We start from the raw sequence: 22,259 nt of genomic DNA on the forward strand, positions 1-22,259 counted from the left end.
AAAACACAACGAACCGGGCTTTGCTTTTCCCATTCTGGAAGGAATCTCAGATCTCAGAAGAGAAATTTAACCCGCGCTTTACAAGCCACTGACACTCTCCCCTCAGCATCGGAGGGAGCAGAGTTCTTGCACGTGGAGCTCGCGGGCGGCCCACAGGCCAGGCACCGAGGTCCCCAGGCCCTGCGGTCAGCGGCCTCAGCGACTGTCTGCACTTGCAGACCCGCCCGATCCTTGTGGGCTCACAAGCAGAGTCATCCTCCCGGATGCCCGGTCCCACTGATTTCCTTTTCCTTTGGTCTTTTTTCTCATTATAGGCTGTTTATCCTGACCCTGTGTTTGAGCTGAGAAGTAGTCATTCTGGGGCAGGTGGTCAAACACTGTTGCCGTGGAAATGCCCCCTTGCCATAGGATTTGTTCTGCACCAACCCCGCCCCATGCTCTCTCCACACCTCCCGATCTCTCCCCATCTTCCAGAGCTGCAGGCCCCAGGGGAAGAGTTAAGTTTTGCAAGGTTTTTTTTTTTTTTCATTATGAAAGTTATATAAGCTCATTAGAAAAAAACATAGAATAGAAAAGCATTGGAAATTTGTGAATAGAGACATGTGGAAAGAAAGAAACCAAATCTAGTGCAGCCCGCGCCCCCGCCCCGCCCTACAGAAACCCCATCCAACTCTGAGGAGACACAGTAATGTTTTCCATTGTAGGTTTTCGTCTGCCTTTCCCAGAACAGAGTTGTTTTGCCACATTTATGATTTTGCTCTCTGACGTTGACCTTAATGTTGGATTGTAAGTACTTTGCCCATGTTGTCTCAAGCCTCCCAACACAGCTGATTTCTTTGAGACAAAATCAGGCAGTTCAGCTCAGGTCATGATCCCGGGGTCCTGGGATCCAGCTCCATGTCGTCATCAGACTCTGTGCTAGGAAGGGAACCTGCTTCTCCCTCTCTCTCTGACCTTCCCCCTGCTTGTGTGCATGAGCACTCCCTCATTCTCTCAAAAATAAATAAATAAATAAATAAAATCTAAAAAAGAAAAAACTAAAAAATACTGGACGGATAGGATTCTGTTTAGCAGGTGGTCCTAGTGGCTCATGGAGTGGGGTAGGCTAGAAAGGGAAGGGCAGGAAGGTTTTAAGCAGAAAGCTCCGCTTGTGTAAAGACAGAAAGATGGGGACAGCTGGATGGGCTTCTGGCCAACACACAGGCCAGCTGATTAGGATTGGGGGTGCCCATTGGTTGACCTGGCTCTGGAGACTGATTGGAAGTATAGGGGACTGGAGGGTGCCAGAGTGAAGTCGAGGGTGGGGGGTCAGTCTGGACACCGTCACGTTGGTTTTAGACAGAAGCACAAGGCCATACAGTCGGTGACGATGGGAAAGGGGGGCCCACAACAAGGGGAGCAGGAATAAAGAATCTGTTGAACTTGACAGCTGGTTAAACTGGGGTGTAATCCAAGATCTTTATTGTTTAGAAGTACAAAGAAATTGTGGTGCCTTTTGGAGAAATAGGAAAGCCGAGAGGAGTAGTGGAACAGGAACTTTGGTAGTTAGGCTTGGACATGGTCTGAGGGGACAGGGCTTCCGTGGCGGGCTGTTTGGAATGTGAGTCTGAATGTAGGACAGGGCGGTGGCTTTAGATGGGCGTCTGAGGCTGTAACTGAGGCTGCACGAGTAAGTGCGTTTCCCGGGGTGGAGGAGAGCGCCATGGGTGTCGTCACTTTGGGGGAGGAAGAGGAACCAGGGCTGTGCAGGGGCAGGTCAGACAGGAATGGGAGGCAGGCGTAGGGCCATGGAGTGATGGACAGCAGGGCTCCAGGAAGGCAGGGAGAGACGGCAACTGAGAGCTGACCCCTTTTGGTTTGGGAGTAGGTCATGGGGACCTGGGAGAGTGTGGGGTCTGCAGGGGATGACCTGGGAGGAAAGGGTGATAGGGTGACATGAAGACTTTCTAGGAGCTGCTGCTGACCAATGGGGAAGCTGGGGTGAGGCTGTGAGGCCCCTTGGGGTAAGGTCAGAGGACTGATGCGGTAAGAAGGCACAGAACCCAGTGGATTCTCACGGCGGCCCTTTGAGGCAGGCTGGGAGACCTCATCTCTCTTCTGTAGGTGAGGACACGCAGCCCAGAGTGGGCAGGAGAGACTGGCCTGATGTCTTGGCTCCGTGTGTCTCTGGGTCACACTGGGCAGTTGAGGGTAGGGGGAGGGGAAGGAAGGAAGGTGGGATGGAGGCTGGGTTGCCATTGTGTGAAAATCCAAGATAGAAAGGCACGGCAGGGAACTGGGAACATCGACCGTGCTAGCTGTCGTGGGCACCACAGGGTTGGCATCGAGTTATGCCCAGCTTCTTCACACTTTCCTTACAGTTATCTCTCTCCCTGTGTCCCCTCCCCCCTGCTGTGGGTCCTATCAGTGACAGTGTCTAGAGCTGGGACTATCAGGAGTCTTTTTTTTTTTTTTTTTTTTTTTTTTTAGGATTTTATTATAGGAGAGAGAGAGGGAGCATGAGTAGTGGGGAGAGACAGAGGGAGAGGAAGAAGCAGGTTCCCCACTGAGCAGGGATCCCGACATGGGGCTCGATCTAAAGACTCTGGAACCATGACCTGAGCCGAAGGCAGACACCTAATGACTGAGCCAGCCAGGCGCCCTGTCATCCCGGTTTTTTTTTTTTTTTTTTTTTTTAGATTTTATTTATTTATTTGACAGAGAGAGATCACAAGTAGACGGAGAGGAAGGCAGAGAGAGAGAGGGAAGCAGGCTTCTTGCTGAGCAGAGAGCCCGATGTGGGACTCGATCCCAGGACCCTGAGATCATGACCTGAGCCGAAGGCAGCGGCTTAACCCACTGAGCCAGCCAGGCGCCCTGTCATCCAGGTTTTTGTGTCCCGGTCTGTTACATCTTTAGAAGATACTCTAGCTTCAAAACCGTTTTTATTTTTTTTATTTTTATTTTTTTAAACTATTTATTTATTTGATAGAGACAGAGCGAGAGAGGGAACACAAGCAGGGGGAGTGGGAGAGGAGAAGCAGGCTTCCCCCTAAGCAGGGAGCCTGATGCAGGACTCGATCCCAGGACCCCGGAATCATGACCTGAGCTGAAGGGAGACGCTTAACAACTGAGCCTCCCAGGCGCCCCTCAAAACCGCTTTTAGTCGAGAGTTTTCTTTTTCTGGATTTACAGACATAGTCAACATAGACCCAGTCTGATTTTGAGCCCCGCATGTCTGTTCCTTGTTGGCGTGTTTCCGAAGGAGGTAGACACCACGGGCTGTCCTGAAGCAGTCGGAGGCTGGGGCCTTGGGTTTCAGTCCGTCCGAGAAGTCCACTGGCCGCGCACCGGTCACAAGGAAACGGGCGGCTCCGGGAATCTGTGGGTCACAAACAGCCGGGGACCCAGCCAGCTGGTGTCCGTTCAGCCCCGGGCAGGGGCTGCGGCAGATCTGACCACCTCCCAGCGGCAGGAAAAGCAGGGCTCGGGCAGCTTTCCGAGGGCACCATCTGTAGCCGCTTTGTGATCCCCACGTGAGAGCAGCTGCTCCGCAAACCCGAGCTCTGTGTGTCCGCGCTGGCGCGTCCGCTTCCAGCCGTTAACAGAACGGGCCGCGCTTTTCTTGCGGGTCGATCCGGAAGCGCAGCCAGCAGGCAGGGCGTGGGGCTGACCACGCTCTCTGGTTCTCCCCAGGCTGCCCCTCTACCTGGCCTCGCTCTTCATCAGCCTCATTTTCCTGTTGGTGAATCTGACCTGCGCGGTGCTGGTGAAGACAGGCGGCTGGGAGAGGAAGATCATCGTCTCGGTGCGCGTGGCCATCAACGACACGCTCTTCGTGCTGTGTGCCGTCTCCCTCTCCGTCTGTCTCTACAAAATCTCGAAGATGTCCTTGGCCAACATTTACTTGGAGTCAAAGGTAGGTGGACATGTGGTCAAGATCTCTTCGTTAAGCCAACTCTAAAACAGTCTCCCGGTCTCAGACAGAACTCAGCAGACACCTCCCACACCTGACCTGCAAATGGTTGGCCGCACCCTAGCTGCCAAAACCTGGAATGGTGTCGTTCCTTGAACTTCGTCCGTGAGAAGAGTTGCTTTGTAGTGTGGGAGTGTGAGGAATTACCAGCAGGGAGGCGGCCTGTGCATAGACACAGTGTTTAACCAACATTTTATTTTATTTTATTTTATTTTATTTTTAAAGATTTTATTTATTTATTTGACAGAGAGAGATCACAAGCAGGCAGAGAGGCAGGCAGAGAGAGAGAAGGAAGCAGGCTCCCTGCTGAGCAGAGAGCCCGATGCGGGGCTCGATCCCAGGACCCTGAGATCATGACCTGAGCCGAAGGCAGCGGCTTAACCCACTGAGCCACCCAGGCGCCCCTTTAACCAACATTTTAAAGGACTCACCGATTGCTTGTGCTGATGAGACTAGTAGAACACTCACCTAGTGTCCCCTGTGTTCCAGGCACTTTGAGATCTGCATTCAGCCTGCGTAAGCTCATGGTGTCCTCCCAGATCTCTGGGAGACCAGGCCCTGGAGGTCAGTACCTGGCGTTGCCCTACGCAGCCCGGAGACAGAGAGCCAGGCTTCAACTCACGGTCTGGCCGCAGGCTCTGCAGATGTGGATGGAGGCTCCCCTCAGGACTGACTGATATGCCCAGGAGAGGACCGTGGACACTCCAGGGAGGACACTGCCCCCTGGAGTTCAGGCTGGCCCCTGCACTGAGCTCTTGGTGGGAGATGGAGGCAGCCAGCAGGAGAGGCCCGCTCTGTTTGCTATGTGCTATGCACCCTAGAATGCCTATTTGCTCTTCCTTTCCCCAGAGTTCTAGAGAAGAGCTGACATGCTTGTGGGCCCCCGATTGGCCTCACCCCGAGTCTCCCTTGGTTGGGAAGCCCAGGGAAGAGTGGAGGCTGGGGAAGGGGCCTTGGTTTTTGTACTTGTGCAATGATTGGATGATTTCTGTAATTCCTCTGCTTCTAACCATGTCCTCTGGTGGATCCCGTCTGGCTGACCCCCCTGTCTGGGGTACTCCCGCTGTCTGGCAGACCCCCCTGTCTGGCCGACCCCCGTGTCTGCCTTCTTTGCCACGTGGCCCACCTGGCTATAATTAGTCTTATGTCTGAAGACCGTGGGGTGCTCTGTCCCCCACGATACTGTGCCTTCAGTAGTGAGTGACCAGTAGACTAAAATCTGACCTCAGAAACCCCAAGCCTTCACAAGGCATCCGTGATCAAGCTGACCTCTGGTGAGGTCCCTCGAGACTTGAGTATGGCAGGAGTAGTTTTTCTCATGTATGAGTTTTGACAGATTTCAGACTTGATTTTGACACAAGTTTTATCTGTTTGTACTGTCTCCCGTGTGAGGGCTATCCAAGACTTTAAAAAAAAAACAGAATCGTGGTTTTTATGGGAAGAGTTACATTTCGGTTGCCAAATAACCATTTAGATCAGCCCTGTGGCAAACACGCTGTTAAACTGCTACTGGCAAAATAAAATAGTATCTTGTTGATGTATGATTTCTCAATGCAAATCTCAAAAACTCATTTCATTTTTTTTTGGTCACGTTAACTATACGTTTCTAGCTTAGGGCCCTTTAATGGACCGTAAATTGATAGCTTCATAAATGGGGGTACAAATCACCAATTTCCATGTAATTCCAAGTCTGGAGTGAGACCAGGGCTTCCAGCCTAGAAGATTCTGGAATTTGAGGAAGTGCTCCCTGCCCAGGGCCATGGTCCACAGGACCGCTCCCCCAGTTGCCACCCTGCTGGGGTTGGTTGTCCGTGGACCGGACGCTGGGCAGTGGGCTCCCAAGTTGAGAGATCCTGGAGATGGAACAGCATAAACCATCTGACTTTCTCATTCTTACAAACCTGGGCTTTAGGCAAATGGCCCCTATTTTAAGGCTTCTCCAAACCAACTCCCAGATTTGGAAGCGTCTGTATGGAGATCCTTTGACATTTGAGGAGGGGGTGTGGGGTGAGGTGAGGTTTGGGTGTGGGTTTATCGGTGAGAGCGGACACCGCGGTTTGTGCCCCCGAGAGCTGAAGGGTTTACTAGGTATGAAGCCAGGGCAGGTTCTAGGATGAGGCTGGTGTGTTGGACCTGGAATGGGTGCTCCCCTCATGGCTCCCTCTTTTCCAGGGCTCCTCTGTGTGTCAAGTGACAGCCATCGGAGTGACCGTGATCCTTCTCTACACTTCCCGAGCCTGCTACAACCTGTTCATCCTGTCGTTCTCCCAGAGCAAGAATGTCCATTCCTTTGATTATGACTGGTACAATGTCTCAGACCAGGTCAGTGGGCACCGGTGATATGTCCCCTGAACAGTGACCCTTTGCTTCACAGCACCCCATGTGTCAGAGAGAGGCTCCTTGCTTTTGCTCCTGCATTGCTGGGTGACCTTGACCATCACTTACCTGTGTGGTATCTGCGTCTGTGTCTGTCAGATGGGGTCATAGTACCTGGCTTGTCCTAGCTCACATCTTCTGAGACAACTAGCATCTAGGTGCACACGTGCGCATGCACACACACACACACACACACACACACACACACACAGTAATTTCTGGGGCTCTTGACAAACGGTACTTAAAACATTTTTAAGTGCTTCCATATAAATGTAAGATGGTTTTATTAAAGGGTGAAGTTTGCCTTGGTGAAACAGATTGTATGCAGATTTCAGAAAATACATAAAACCATGGCTTTATTTTTTTAAGATTTTATTTATTTGTCAGAGAGAGAGCGAGCACAAGCAGCAGCAGTGGTAGAGGCAGAAGCAGACTCTCCATGGAGCAGGGAGCCAGATGCAGGGCTTGATCCCACGACCCTGGGAGCACGACCTGAGCCGAAAGCAGATGCTTAGTGACTGACCCATCCAGGCATTCCTAAAACTATGGTTTTTTAAAAGTGGAGCATGGAGACAGCATTTGAGGAGATTGAGACAAAAATGACTGGGGGGTTGAAGGTGTGAGTAAAATCTCATTTTGCCAGTGGTCACCCCATGATATTCTCGCCCTTTTAATATATGCTAGAAACTTGTGAGTCATAAGTTATAAAGCCGTGAACAAAGGTAGTGACATATCATCTGGCATTCTCGTTCACAAAAGCCAAAAATAAAAAAAGAATGGGAATGAGGTCGCATCCTCTCATTTGAGAAATACCGGTTCGTCTGTCATGCAGGACAGAGCGCTGGGGGTACAAACGTACACAGATGGCCTCCCTGCCCCACAGCAGGAGTTTATGTCCCCTGAGGAAAACAAACACACAGATAAGCCATTACAACACGCAGAACTTCTGCTTTATAATAGGCTCTACTGGATTGAAGAAAGCTCCTTAACTGTCCCTAGAACAACACCGAATGCTCAACTCTAGAAAACGCACGTCTCCAGTTCCAGCAATGCTCCCTCCCTGGGCTGGATTCACACTCCAGAAGAAGACATTAAGTGACCCCGATAAGCATGGGAGGACAAGATGAAATTTGGAAGGGGCACAGGGAAGGGGCTAGAATTCGGAAGGGTTCAGACCACCACTGCCCAGACCAATCCCACCTGTATAGGATGGGAGAGATTTGGGCAAGGCACTGCCAAAGGTGTGCCCTGTTTGGAGAAAATCAAATATATAAAAATTGAATCTTGGAACAATAAATGAGAGACTTACTCATAAGACCTGAAGGATTTCATTGTAGTGAAATGTCCATCAATGGCTACTATCGTAACAACTTTTGGGCAGACGGCAGCAGCCTGGCATTCAGTACTGTCCCCTTGCTGGGCAGCTGTCATCGCTGTCTGTCTCGAGAACGTGCTCGTCCTCCCAAACCACAACCTCATACCCATTAAACACTAGAGGTTAGGTTTTAACAAAATAATTATTTCAGTTTTTCTTTCTGGTAAGGCTTATAATGGTAACAAACTTAAAAATAACACAATTTTTAAAATTCTGTTGTTTTTAGGGGGAATGTTTATTTATGAATATCTAGACCTGTGTGTTGCTGGCCCCAAGCTGCACATTATCCACGTAGAATGGAAGGGACAAGCATGCTACCCAGCTGAGTTAGAGAAGGGAAGCGAGATACAGAGATGGGGAGATGGTTTCCTGGAGGGGCCTGATCTGCTCGGGCTACTGCCTCCAAACACAATGCAGGTAGAAGGTAGAAGGTAGAAGAAGAAGGTAGAAGGATTATTTAGGTGATCGGCTTTTCATGGCTTGGTTTTGGTGCACTTTGTCTGAAACACTGCCCTTTGTGGGAGAGCTGCCCAGATGCGACCCTGTGCACTTATCCTGGGCCCTGAAGACGGGGGACAGACTACACACCAGGCCCGTTTGGCCATCCCACTGGTCCAGACAAACATCCTGGACTGGAAACAGTCTTTTTCCAGGTGATCTCCCCTGCAACCAGCTTTAAAGGATAAAGAATAGGATATGGGGAACAGGAAGAGAAGTTTAAAAATTGATGGGTTTATCCCAGGGATGAGACAGAGGGTGACAGTTACATGCTGTCCTCAAAGATATGGGAGGGAGGGTGCCTGGGTGGCTCGCTGGTTAAGCAGCTGCCTTCAGCTCAGGTCATGATCCCGGAGTCCTAGGATCGAATCCCGAATCAGGCTTCCAGCTCTGCAGAGAATCTGCTTCTCCCTCTGACCTTCTCCCCTCTTGTGTTCTCTCTCACACACACACTCTTTCTCTCTTTCAAATAAATAAATAAAATCAATCTTTGAAAAAATGTGGGAGAGACCTAACATCTCCCTATTTGATTGTTGAAGGAAAGAAGACTTACATTCAAGAGACTTAGCTTGGATATGAGGTGGTTTTTGAGGGTGACTTAAGAACCGTCAGAGATGGGCAGTTCCCACCTTTGACTGTTTTGAAGAAAAGAATTCTCTGCCCTGTGTGGTTGGAATGACTCCCCACCTGGGTTATTACCTGATTTCCACATGCACGTTGCAGGGGCAGGAACTGCACTGTATTAGAATTAGCCTTTCTTCACGTTAGCAAGAACCAGAGCAAAACCTCAGTATGCTGACTGCATGCCTCCCCTCGCTTTTCAACAGGCAGATCTGAAGAACCAGCTGGGAGATGCTGGATACGTGGTGTTCGGGGTGGTCCTCTTCGTGTGGGAGCTCTTACCCACCACCTTAGTTGTTTACTTCTTCCGAGTCAGAAACCCTGCGAAGGACCTTGTAAGTAAACCATCTTCTAGTTGTGGAAACTGTCTCCTGCTTCTCATCACAATGCATGCTGTTGGGGCTTGACCTTAGATTTTCAGGAGCATGCCTCTTTCATCCTGTTGTGATATAAAAAATTCCCTTGTCTGCCTGAGATGGTCTTCTCCCTTAACTCTGATTTATTTAGTTGTTTGTTTATTTTTATTTTTTAAAATTTCTTTTCAGTGTTCCAGAATTCATTGTTTATGCACCACACCCAGTGCTCCATGCAATCCGTTCCCTCCACAATACCCCCCATCAGGCTCACCCCACCCACGTCCCCTCCAAAACCCTCACATTGTTTTTCAGAGTCCGTAGTCTCTCATGGTTTGTCTCCCCCTCTGATTTCCCCCAACTCCCTTCTCCTCTCCATCTCCCCATATCCTCCATGTTATTCCTTATGCTCCAAAGATAAGCGAAACCATATGATAATTGACTCTCTCTGCTTGACTTATTTCACTCAGCATAATCTCTTCCAGTCCCATCCATATTGATACCATAAGTTGGGTATTCATCCTTTCTGATGGAGACATAATACTCCATAGTGTATATGGACCACATCTTCCTTATCTATTCGTCCATTGAAGGGCATCTTGGTTCTTTCCACTGTTTGGTAACTGTGGGCATTGCTGCTATGAACTTGGGGGTACAGATGGCCCTTCTTTTCACTATATCTGTATCTTTGGGGTAAATACCCAGTAGTGCAATTGCAGGGTCATAGGGAAGCTCTATTTTTAATTTCTTAAGGAATCTCCACACTGTTCTCCAAAGTGGCTGCACCAACTTGCATTCCCACCAAAAGTGTAAGAGGGTTCCCCTTTCTCCACATCCTCTCCAACACACGTTGTTTACTGTCTTGTGAATTTTGGCCGTTCGAACTGGTGCAAGGTGGTATCTCAATGTGGCTTTGATTAGAATCTCCCTGATGGCTAGTGATGATGAACATTTTCTCATGTGTCTGTTAGCCATTTGTATGTCTTCATTGGAGAAGTGTCTGTTCATGTCTTCTGCCCATTTTTTGATGTGATTATCTGTTTTGTGTGTGTTGAGTTTTAGAAGTTCTTTATAGAGCGTGGATATCAGCCCTTTGTCTGTAGTGTCCTTTGCAAATATCTTCTCCCATTCTGTGGGTTGCTTCTTTGTTTTGTTGACTGTTTCCTTTGCTGTGTAGAAGCTTTTGATCTTGATGAAGTCCCCAAAATTCATTTTCGCTTTTGTTTCCTTTGCCTTTGGAGACATATCTTGAAAGAAGTTGCTGTGGCCAATATCAAAGAGGTTACTGCCTATGATCTCCTCTAGGATTCTGATGGATTCCTGCCTCACATTGAGGTCTTTTATCCATTCTGAGTTTATCTTTTTTTTTTTTTTTTTTTAAAGATTTTATTTATTTATTTGACAGAGAGAAATCACAAGTAGGCAGAGAGGCAGGCAGAGAGAGAGGAGGAAGCAGGCTCCCTGCTGAGCAGAAAGCCTGACGTGGGGCTCGAACCCAGGACCTGGGATCATGACCTGAGCCGAAGGCAGCGGCTTAACCCACTGAGCCACCCAGGCGCCCCTTGAGTTTATCTTTTTGTATGGTGTAAGAGATTGGTCGAGTTTCATTCTTCTATACATAGCTGTCCAATTTTCCCAACACCATTTATTGAAGAGACTATCTTTTTTCCACTGCATATTTATCTATTTTAATTTCTTTTTCCTTTTTTTTTCCCCTTAACTCTTTTTGAGGGAAATTCATTTTTTCAGCTTTGCTCTTTCTGAAGAAATGAAAGTTGCCTCTCAAGGCATAAAGATAGTGACTGACTGTTTTCCTAGTGCAACAAATCTCACTGGTATCTGAGCCTTGACTTGGAGTGAACCAAATATATAAGCTTTTATTTTTGGAAAGGGAAATAAAAACTGGTACTTGAGTTCTTCAGCCCTGTGTTATGCTGGACAGTGAGTTGGGAACTCGATGACAGGGAAATAAAAACATCATGAGGGTTGCTAACCCCACTCCCCTGGTTTGGTCCCATTTCTGCTGGGCCAGCTTTGCATAATTGTCTTTCTCAGGACATGACAGAAAATGCACAGCTTGCGAGAGTGAGGAAACTCCTGGGCGCTTGTGCTCCATGAATTATTCTAGCCACACTAACGAGGGGTAGTATTTTGAGTCGCTGATCTATGAAGCCCCCAGAAAAGTATAGAGAATGTCTTTTGGCCAATGCGAGCCAAATGTGGGAGGGCAACAAGGAAAGCAGATACAATTACCAACCAACCAGTTGTGTTCTACCCTGTTTCTTTTTCTTTCTTTTTAAAGATTTATTTATTTGAGAGAGAGAATGCTAGAGGCAAGGAGGGGCAGAGGGAAAAAGAGAACCCCAAGCAGATGGCCCGCTGAGTGCAGAGCCCAATGTGGGGCTCCATCCTATGCCCTGAGATTATGACCTGATCCAAAACCAGGAGGTGGCTGCTTAACTGACAGAGCCACTCAAGCACCCTGTGTTTTTTTCTCACTTTTCTCTTATTCATCTCTGGATAGTCACCGGTCAGCCAGAAACGGTGGTGGGCAGGGGAGCTTGCCTGGCCTAGGGCGTGTGGGGCAGCCCAGCCTGACTGCGGCCCCTGCAGAGAATGCAGTGGGTAGCGTTTTCTAGACCGTGGGATCCGCTTCCTCTGCTTCCATTATTTGTAGCTGCAGGACCATGGCCGTGCGCTTCCTCTGACCTTCACTTGCTGTGGAAACAGCTGGAGGCATCTGTAGAGTCAGATCCTAAACACTTGAAGCTCCCTGACGCAGAAATGGGACAGGTAGGCCCCAGATTCTAGGCTGAGAGACCAGGTCCTTATTTTCCTTCCTTCTCTGAAGTTTTCTGGGCACCTTGTGGTACCATGGGATTGTGAGGGGTCACTGAAGCTGACTCCCGGAGCTTGTGGAGGCCTTCCCCGGCCTCTGCGTGTACCTTTTTATCAGCTCGTGTGTCGGAGGCTTCAGAACTGGGCTCCCAAAACCCAGAGTAGACGTCCAGATTAAACAAGAGGAAGGCTAATGTGATAGTGTCCATGTTCTTCTACTAAATGAATACAGAGTAATGTCTGCTGTGTACTCGCAGATGTCATTATCCAGGGACACCTGTCTTCGTTAACACACTCCATGTAGATGCAGTTACTTGGTTATTGGGCTTGAATAGAGTTCAAGGTGTTCTGAGTATTTTCTAGAGCCATGGTTCTTGAACATGGTGGTCTCGGGACACTTTACATGGATTAATTTTTTTTTAAAGATTTTATTTATTTGACAGGGAGAGCATGAGCAGGGGGAGCGGCAGGCAGAGGGAGAGGGAGAAGCAGGCTCCCCGCTGAGCAGGAAGCCCTATGCGGGGCTTGATCCCAGGACTCTGGGATCATAACCTGAGCTAAAGGCAGACGCTTCACCGACTGAGCCACCCAGGCGCCCTGTGATTAATTTTTTTACTGAGCCGTGATTGATGTACTAGTTTCAGTTGTACAGCGTAGTGAGTGGGTATCGTAGCTGTTACACAGCAATCCTAACAAGCCCGGTTGCCATCTCACGACACGGTTATGGTGTTTCTTCTTGGGCTAACTTTCAAGGTCCGCTCTAACTGCCTTCAGATGTGCAGCACACTGTTATTACGTGTGGTCAGCGTGCTGTACGGGGTCCCCAGGACTTAGTCACTGTGTAACTGGAAACGTGTACCTTTGACCCCTTCCGCATGGTTCGCCCACTCCCCATCCCCACCTCAGGCGACCACCGTCTCCTCTCTGTACCCACGCTGGGGTTTTCTCTGCATGCTCCGAGATTCCACATATGCGAGATCATACAGCGTTTGTCTTATTCTGACTTACTTCACTCAGCATAATGTCCTCAAGGTTTATCCATGTTGTTGCAAATGGCAGGATCTGGGTGGGTGTGTGTTTGTTTGTTTGTTTTTTGGTGGTTGAGTAATATTCCAGTATAGTTCCTTATCCTTTCATCCACTGATGGACTTTTGGGTCATTTCTGTCTCTTGGCTCTTGTAAATAATGCTGTGGTGAACACGAGGGTGGAGATATCCTGTCAGATTAATGTTTTCATTTCCTTCAGATAAATGCAGAAGTGGGATTGCTGGATCACAGGCTGGGTCTATTCTTACTTTTCTGCGGACCTTCTGCTGTTTCCCACGGTGGCTGAGCCCATCTACGTTCCCACCAGCAGCGAGTGTGAAAGGGTTCCTTTGCACATCCTGGCCAACACTGGTTATTTCCTTTCTTCCAATTTCAGCCATTCTGACAGGCATGAGGTGATCGCTCACTGTAGTTTTGATTTGTATTTCCCTGATGGTGAGCGATGTTGAGCATCTTTTCATGTACCTGTTGGCCATCTGTAGGTCTTTGGGAAAAATGTCTGTTCGGGTCCTTTGCCTATTTTTTAATTGGATTATATTTTGCCGTGGAGTTGTAGGAGTTCTTCATATGTTTTGGGTATTGACCCTTTATCAGATACATGATTTACAAACATCTCCTAGTCAGTCTGTTACCTTTTCATTTTGTTATGGTTTCCTTTACTGTGTTGGAGCTTTTTCATTTGATGTGGCTTTACGTGTTTATTTTTGCTTTTGTTGCCTTTACTTTGGGTGTCAAATCTAAATCATCATCCCCAGTACTGACGTCAGGGAGCTTACCACCTGTGTTTTCGTTCAGGGGTTTTATGGTTTCAGTTCTTACGTTCAAGTGTTTAATCCACGTTGAGTTAATGTTTGTGGGTGGTATAAGAAGACAGTGGTCCAGTTTCATTCTTTTCCACGTGGCTGACCATTTCCCAGCACTCTTCATTGAAAGAGCTGTCATTTCTCCCATTATATAGTCATGGCTGCTTTGTTGTAAAGCACTTGACCATGTAAGTGTGGATTTCTTTCTGGGCACTCTGTTCTTCCATTGATATGTGTGTCTGTTTTTATGCCAGTATCATATTGTTTGGATGACTGTAGCTTTGTAATATCATTCGAAACCAGGGAGCATGATGCCTTCTGCTGTGTTCTTCTTTTTCAAGATTCTCAACTCTTCAATGTTACACTGATAAATTATTGAGGACCTACAAAAGCTCTTGTTTGGAGAGGGGTGTGCGTGTGTGTAAAATTTTTAAAAAATTAATTCTCTATAAATAATAAACCCATTATATGTTACCATAAAATTTATTTCTGAAAAAGAACGTTTTTCCAAAACAAAGTAGGAGAGTAGCATTGTTGTAAAATTCTCAGATTTTTTTCGTATCTGATTTAATAGAAGACAGCTGGGTTCTGTCTGCTTCTACATTCAGTCTGTTGTGATACATTATTTTGATGGGGTATGTGAGGAAAATCCAGCCTTACAGAAATACATATTTGCAATAAGGTAGAGTAATTTAATACCCTTTAACATAATTATGGATATTTTTCTTTGAAGTGCATCAAAAGTGAATGAGTTGTGGTTTCCTAACAGTCACTTGCAGTGTGGAATCTAAAACCATAGCAGTAAACTCCTCAGACTGTGTCAACACTAACATCCCTCGGTTTATCTTGCATTTTGAATGGATCTTCTACCCACGCACGGCTTTTTATATTGGTCACTTGGAAAATACTGGTGTTTCAGACATTAAAATTCACTCATTAAATATCACCACTGATCATTTCAGGAGAATCTTTGAAGTCCTGGGATGCCCTGTGGCTCGTGGTGGGGGATACCAGTTTTCCAAAGCTTTTTCATTGTTGCTGAAAAGCTCATATTTGATCAATGATAAATACTGTCCACCCGTCTGACAGTTCACTTCAGATACTTTCGAGACAGGGTCTGCCAGACACTCATGTCTGAAAAAGCCTGGTTTGTAAGAGTTGTGAAGTGGCATGAAGAAATGTAGCTATGACCCAAACAGCTGCACGAGGTCTTTCCCTGAAAACAGCTTCTGCACAGTAGATGCGCTATGTGCGTACTTCCCGTGTTGTCATGTAACCTATTAAAAACACAGAGACTGAGATTTAATATAACTAATATTGTTTAGGGCTTTGTTACAGCTTTTTTTTTTTTAAGGTTTATTTATTTTTGAGAGAGAGAGTGTATGCAGGCAGGTGTGGTGGGCAGGAGCGGAGAGTCTAAGCGGATTCCCCACCAAGTGTGGAGCCCTGTGCGGGGCTCAATCTCATGACCTTGAGGTTACGACCTGAGTTGAAATCAAGTCAGACACGTAACTGACGGTGCCAGCCAGGCACCCCTAGCAAAGGCATTCTCGAGGAAAACGGCCTCTAACTGATGGTGTAGCCGTGGGCAATCCAGGGTCGGCCGGGGTGGTTGGTGCCACCATTGCAGAACAGCCGGAGTGTCAGGCTTGCATACCATCTGCGCTGGTGTTGAGACCGTGGAAAGGGCAAGTCACGTCTTAACCCACTAATTACAAAAATAGTTACAACCTTGCAGGTGCCGGAACAGATCTCAGGGACACACTGAGGCTAAGCCTCCATGGACAGCAGCTTAGTCGTGAATTAAAATGATTCTCTGTGCTCTGAACAATGTTTTCTCCTGATTTACCCCAAGGAAGTGACTTCAGTAGGAGGAAGGCATAATCCTAAATAGAAAAACATTTTTCCCTTTTCTACTCAGGAAGGAAATCTCATTAGCAAGGAATGTGGGTGTCAGATTGGGCTTGGGGTGTTCGTGAAATCTCCTTAGGTGAGACTCCTGGAAGGAAGTCCGTCTGGTCGCGTAGAATTTGGTCAAGTGAGCCAGGCATGGTGGAGCGCTTCCGTGTGCCAGGCATGGTGCGGAATGGCACTTTAGATATATTTTGTGTTCTAATGCTCACACTCAGCCTCTGAGCTGGAAACCATTATCACACTCAGATGAGGAAACAGGTTCCAGATCATGGGGCTTGTCAGAGGCAGAGCTGGGATCGCACCACGGCAGTCTGGCTCCCGAGTCCATAAGGATAATTACTGGGCTGCACTGTGGCTTTCTTTGGCGTAAGGTCTGGAGAAACTAAGTTGCTGCTGTGTGTGACTCGGCAACAATCTTACCGCTATTTGTAATTCCTGTAATTGCTTGGAGAAAAAAACAGTCTGATATTCCTCTGCGTGGGTGGGTGGGGCGATTTATAATCCAACTCCTGTTCCTGGACTTTAAAAGAGCCCGTTGCAGGTGGGGACTTTCTTCAGCTGTGATCGGACCGTCTGGATGCGCAACGCAGTTGCTGCGAACACGCCTCTCCCCCGGCTGCCTCCTTGCACAGGGTTCATGTGTGTCATAGCACGTATTAGTACCTTATTCCTTTTTATGGCAGAATAATACTTTGTCATATGGTGGTCTCACATCTTGTTTCCAGTTCTTTGCTCCTAGGAGCAGTGCTGCTCTAGACATCCGTGTGTAGGTTTCTGTGTGCACATGTCTTCCGAGGTGCCTGGGGGACTCAGCTAAGCATCGGACTCTGGGTTTAGGCTCAGGTCATGGTCTCAGGGTCCCAAGAGTTGAGCCCCACATCAGGCTCCCTGCTCAGCGTGGCGTCTGTTGGGGTTTCTCTCTCTCCCTCATGTTGCCCCTTCCCTCCCCCCCACAGGCACACTTTCTCTCTCTGTCTCTCAAATAAATCAAACTTAAAAATAAAATATGTCGGGGCGCCTGGGTGGCTCAGTGGGTTAAGCCGCTGCCTTCGGCTCAGGTCATGATCTCGGAGTCCTGGGATCGAGCCCCGCATCGGGCTCTCTGCTCTCTCGGGGAGCCTGCTTCCTCCTCTCTGCCTGCCTCTCTGCCTGCTTGTGATCTCTCTGTCAAATAAAAAAAATAAATAAATAAATAAAAAATAAAAAATAAATAAATAAAATATGTCTCTTAGGTATATATCTAGGAGTGCAGTTGCTAGGTCATATGGTAACTCTATATTGAATTTTTTTTTTTTAATTCTAGTGTGGTTAACATGCAGTGTTGTGTTAGTTTCAGGGGGACGGTACAGTGACTCTGTCCTTCCACACATCCCTAACGGCTCATCAGGACAAGTGGCTCCCACTTCTCCTCATGAAGCTCCCCATCCCCCACCAGCCTCGCCTCTGGTGCTCTGGTGACCCTTTGTTTGTTCCCTGTAGTTAAGAGTCTGTTTTGGGGGTTGTTCTTTTTTTTTTTTTTCTTCTTTTACTCATTTGTTTTGTTTCTTAAATTCTATATGAGTGAAATCATGTGGTATTTATCTTTCTTGGACTTACTTTGCTTAGGATTATACTCTCTAGCTCCATCCATGTGGGTGCACATGGCAAGATTTCATTCTTTTGATGGCTGAGGAATGTTCCACTGTATATGTACACCACGTCATCTTCATCTGCTCATCCATCAGTGGACACTTGGGCTGCTTCCACAGTTTGGCTATTGTAGATAATGTTGCTATGAACATAGGGGTACAGGTATCCCTTCAAATTAGTGTTTCTGTATTATTTTGGTAAATACCCAGTAGTGAAATTACTGGATTTGTAGAGTAGTTCTGTTCTTACTTTTTTGAGGAACCTCCACACTGTTCTCCACAGTGGCTGTACCAACTTGCATTCCCACCAACAGTGTAGGAGGGTTCCCCTTTCTCCGCATCCTCGCCAGCATCTGTTGTTTCTTGTGTTGTTGGTTTTAGACACTCCGACAGGTGTGAGGTGATCTCTCATCATGGTTGCGATCTGCATTTCCCTGAGGATGAGTGATGTTGAGTATCTTCTCATGCATCTGTTGGCCATCTGTTTGTCTTTTTTGGAGAAATGTCCGTTCATGTCTTCTGTCCATTTTTTAATTGGATTATTTGTTTTTTGGGGTGTTGAGTTGTATAAATTATTTATATGTTTTAGATGGTAACCCATTATTTTCCCAGTGAGTAGGCTTTTAGTTTTGTTGGTCTCCTTTGCTGTGCAGAAGCTTTCTATTTTGATGAAGTCCCTGTAGTTTAGTTTTGCTTTTCTTTCCCTTGCCAAAGGAGACATGTCTTGAAAAATGTTGCTGTGGCTGGTGTCAGAGAAATGACTCCCTGTGCTCTTTTAGAGGATTTTTACAGTTTCATGTCTCATATTTAGGCCTTTAATCCATTTTGAGCTTCTCTTGCGTATGGTGTAAGAAAGTGGTTCAGTTTTCCTAATACCATTTGTTGAAGAGACTTTTTCTCATTGCATGTCCTTACCTTCTTTGTTGGAGATTAATTGACCATATAATTGTGGGTTTATGTCTGGATTTTCTGTTCTGTTATTTTTTGTTTTTTGTTTGAGAGAGAGAGAAGAGAGAAGAGAGGGTGAACCCCTGTAAGCTGGGGGAGGAGCAGAAAAGGAGGGAGAGGAAGGAGAAGAACGGAAAGCAGACTCCGTGCTGACGGCAGAGCCTGATGTGGGGTTCGATGCCGCAGCTCTGAGATCATGACCAAGGTGAAACCAGGAGTCAGATGCGTAACCAACGGAGCCACCCAAGTGCCCCAACATATGTGTATTTTGTGCCAGTCCCATAGTTTTGATGACTACAGCTTTGTTATCGAACTTGGAGTCTGGAATTGGGATACCTACAGTTTTTCTTTTCCAAGATTGCGTTGACTGTTTGGGGTCATTGGTGGTTCCATTCAAATTATAGGAGTGTTTGTACTCTTGACTGCAGACTTTCCTCTTTCAGCACTTTGAGTATGTCACGCCACTCCCTTCTGGTCGACAACGTTTGTGCTAAAAAAGCAGCTGATAGTGTTGTGGGGTTTCCCTTATATGTAATGGTCTTTTTTTCTCTTGCTGCTTTAAAAAAAATTTTAGCTGTATTTTTTGCCATCGTAATTACCATGTGTCATGGCGTGGACCTCTTTGGGTTAATTTGTTTTGAAGGGTCTCTGTGCCGCCCGGATCTGGATCTCTGTTTCTTCCCTCAGCGTGGAAAGGTTTCTGCTGTTCTTTCTTCAAATAAATTTTCTGCTCCCTTTTCTCTTCTTGTTCTCCTGGGATCCCTGTAGTGCCACGGTTACTATGCCTGATGGAGTCACTGGGCTTCAGAATCTGTTCTCATTTCCGTGTTTTTCCTCACCCCTCAGCTTGCTTTCCATCTTCCTCTCGCCCGTGAGCTGTTACACCAGGTGTGCTTTAAGTGTCATGTGTTCTTGCCCCCTGATTCTTTTTTATCTCCGTATTACGGGTCTCGCTGATGTCCTCCCCCCTTTCTCAAGTCCAGTGAGTCCTTTATGATGTTACTTTAAGTTCCTATTGGTCAGATGTTTCAGTTAGGTCTTTTGTTGGGGTTTTGTCCTTTCATTTGGGACACAGTCCTCTGCTCATTTTATGTAATTCGTGGTGTCTGTCTCTGTGCAGATAGTCCGCGACCTCTCCAGCTCTTGAAGGTAGGAGGTGGGGTGCACACTTTCGGCAAGGTGGCCCTGTCCTCTTACAGAGGGGTGGCGCCCCTGCCGCCAAGCCCGGGCCGCTCCACGAAGTGTGCGAGTGGGATGGGCAGTGCCCGCTCTGCGCGCCGGCACTCTGCCAGGGGTGCCCACAGCTCCGAGTTGACAGGCTGGCCAGGGCCGCTCTGCAGGGCACGCGCAGGGTGTGCATTTTTAACAGGGAGCGAGCATCCTCCATGGGAGGTGACCCACGGCTGCTGCTGGGACCGAGGCCCTGCAAAACCCTCAACGGGGACACGGCACGTTGGCAAGGTTTGCATGGTCTTCTGGGGAGGGGACCCGCCACACCAGGGCTGAGGCAGGTCCAGCTGCGGGGTTGGGGGACAGGGTACCATGTGAGCAGGTTACATACTGGATGCTGGCCCCGTCCAGGCTCTGCGTGGGGGCCGGGCGGGGCAGTGGTGCCTGCCAGCTCCTTTGTTCCTGGAGGAGTCTCCGGGGGAAGTCTGTCCCTCTGGTCAGGGCTCTGAGATCAGTGAGGAACTCGCTCTCCCATCTCTCTCAAACTGCCCTTGCTGCTTCTCTGCTCTCCCCCCAGCCTCCCCAGAACGGAGCCTGTTGGTTTTTAAAGTTCCAGGCTTTAAGTTCCAAGTGGTTGTAGGAACTTGCGGAATTTGGCCCCCCTGGTTTGCAGACAAATGTTATGGGAATTCGTGCCCTGCAGGCTCCCAGGCGTGAGGATCTGTCGTCTCCCCTCCCTGTGTGCTCTGGTCCTTCCTGGCTGCAGGTGGCCTTGGCCCCTAAGCTCCCAACCACGTGTCCGCTCTCCCCACCCACCCTCATCTTCTCTCCATGGCGTTGTGGTCTTCGGGTCATTTTCTGGGTGACTTAAGTGGACATGTTATCCTTGTGTCCATGCGCCAAGGTGCGCATAGGGCCCTTCTCTGCCATCTTCCTGGAAGTTAGGGCTGCACTTTTTTAAAAAAACCTGCCAGACTGTTTCTCACAGTGGGTGTGCTGTGTGCCATCTGCTCGTGCTGGGAGGGCAGGAGGCTTCTGGGTCCTCCTCTTCCCCAGCACTTGTTATGGAGGTTTTGATTCTAGATGTCCTGGATGGCTGTGCCTTTCGCCTTGATCACTAATGAGGTCAAGCATCTTTTCATGTACTTATTGGACATTTGTATCTTTATCCAGATCTTTTGCCCATTTTTAATTGAGTTGTATTGTTTTAAGTGTTCTTTATGTATTTTAGATCTAAGTCCCTTGTTAGATACAATTCTGCAAATATTTTTTCCCCTTCTTGTGGCGTTTTTTTCATTCTCTGGATGGTATTTTGAAGTTTTTAATTTTGGTGAATTTTATATTCGTTGTTTATGCTTTTGGTGTCTATTCAAGAATCCTTTGCCAAATCCTGGGACATGATTTGTCCCTATATTTTCTTCCCAGAATTTTATAGTTTTTACTCTTATATTTAGATTTTCGATCTATTTTGAGTTACTTTTTGTATAGGTGTAATGAGGTTAGGATCCAACTTCTTTCTTTTACGTGGACATTCTTGAACTGCTGCAAATCGTAAATTTTCAGGCATCCCACCTTATCTAGGATATATTTTGTTTCCTGTATTTGGCTAGATTAGTCTTAGAAAAGGAGGAGTTTCCGTATCAATACTCATGGTATAGCGAGCAACCTTGTTTCATACCCTTGTTTAACTTTAAAATAGACCACTGACAATAGGTCCAAGGACCTCAAACAAATTCGGGATTTTATGCCAGCTTTGAGTTGCCTTATAAGACAGTTTTGATCTTCTGCTTACTTGAAACCATTTGAAATTTTTTGAATGGTGAACTCAGCTTGAGGACAGAAACGGGGGAAATGATTATAGAAGCAGGAAATGGAAACTTATTTGATCATTATGATCATTTCATTATTTTAGCTTGCAAATATCCACATTACTATATGGTTTTATAGCTACTTTGGGACTATCTAATTTGGTTAATTTGGGCATCGCCTTGTGTTTCAGTAAGGGATTAAAACGATGGTAATTCATGGCTGCACGCGGAACTCTGAAAGAAGACTTTGTCCATCCTGAGAAAAGAAAAAGATAACTTCTCTCAAATATAAACACAACTGAAACGAGCACTGTAGCGGAACAGGTCCATCCTCCTTTGAGATGAGAACAGCATCTGCAGAGAGATCTTATCTTTGTCTCGAGCACACTGAACAATTAATTGTCTTTCTAGAGCAACCCTGGAATGGTCCCCAGCCATGGATTCAGTCCCAGATCTTACTTCTTTGACAATCCTCGAAGATACGATAGTGATGATGACCTTGCCTGGAACATTGCCCCTCAGGGACTTCAGGGAAGGTAAGACCCTGGTTTGTGGTAGAGAGACACGGTGAGGAGGCTGAGCATGGCACCCATGAAATCGGTTCAGTCCAAGAGAAAATCCCTGGAGTCAGAGGGAGGGTGAGGCACACAGGAAATGGAGGGGAAGCCCCTGAGAACGAGACAAAGTGTCACCAGAGTAGCGCCCCACTCCCAGGATTCTGCTTCCATAGGTGTGTGGCGGACAGGAGCGGTGGGTGCTATTGGGGTTCCCTGCGCTCTCCTGTGACACTTCAGCCACCCTCCATGGCCCAGTGGTCATTATGTCCCCTCCTCCTGCCTGTCTCCTCCTCCACCCTGAAGGTGGGCCTTCAGGGTGAGCAGAGCAGAGAGAAGCAACAAGGGCTGACCCAGGGCTCCCTGAGCTC

At 47.5% G+C, this 22,259-nt stretch overlaps 2 protein-coding genes across 6 annotated transcripts in view; one reads left to right on the top strand and one right to left on the bottom strand.

The window, feature by feature from the left end:
• Positions 1-22,259, top strand: part of GPR137B (G protein-coupled receptor 137B) — a 48,414-nt gene that overhangs the window by 23,378 nt on the left and 2,777 nt on the right. Inside the window, 4 exon segments of the mRNA XM_047702364.1 lie at positions 3,676-3,898; positions 6,128-6,277; positions 9,032-9,160; positions 21,746-21,870. Coding sequence (XP_047558320.1) covers positions 3,676-3,898; positions 6,128-6,277; positions 9,032-9,160; positions 21,746-21,870 — 627 coding nt within the window.
• Positions 14,798-22,259, bottom strand: part of ERO1B (endoplasmic reticulum oxidoreductase 1 beta) — a 77,606-nt gene continuing 70,144 nt past the window's right edge. Inside the window, exon 16 of one of the 5 annotated variants that reach the window (XM_047702361.1) lies at positions 14,798-15,143. In XM_047702361.1, the coding sequence (XP_047558317.1) occupies positions 14,957-15,143 (187 nt within the window). In that variant the 3' untranslated portion in view covers positions 14,798-14,956. The remainder of the gene's footprint in view (positions 15,144-22,259) is intronic. The other 4 variants (XM_047702360.1, XM_047702362.1, XM_047702359.1 and 1 more) reach the window with 4 other exon arrangements.

The sequence above is a fragment of the Lutra lutra genome, chromosome 14 (genome assembly GCF_902655055.1).
Source record: "Lutra lutra chromosome 14, mLutLut1.2, whole genome shotgun sequence".
Taxonomy (NCBI): domain Eukaryota; kingdom Metazoa; phylum Chordata; class Mammalia; order Carnivora; family Mustelidae; genus Lutra; species Lutra lutra.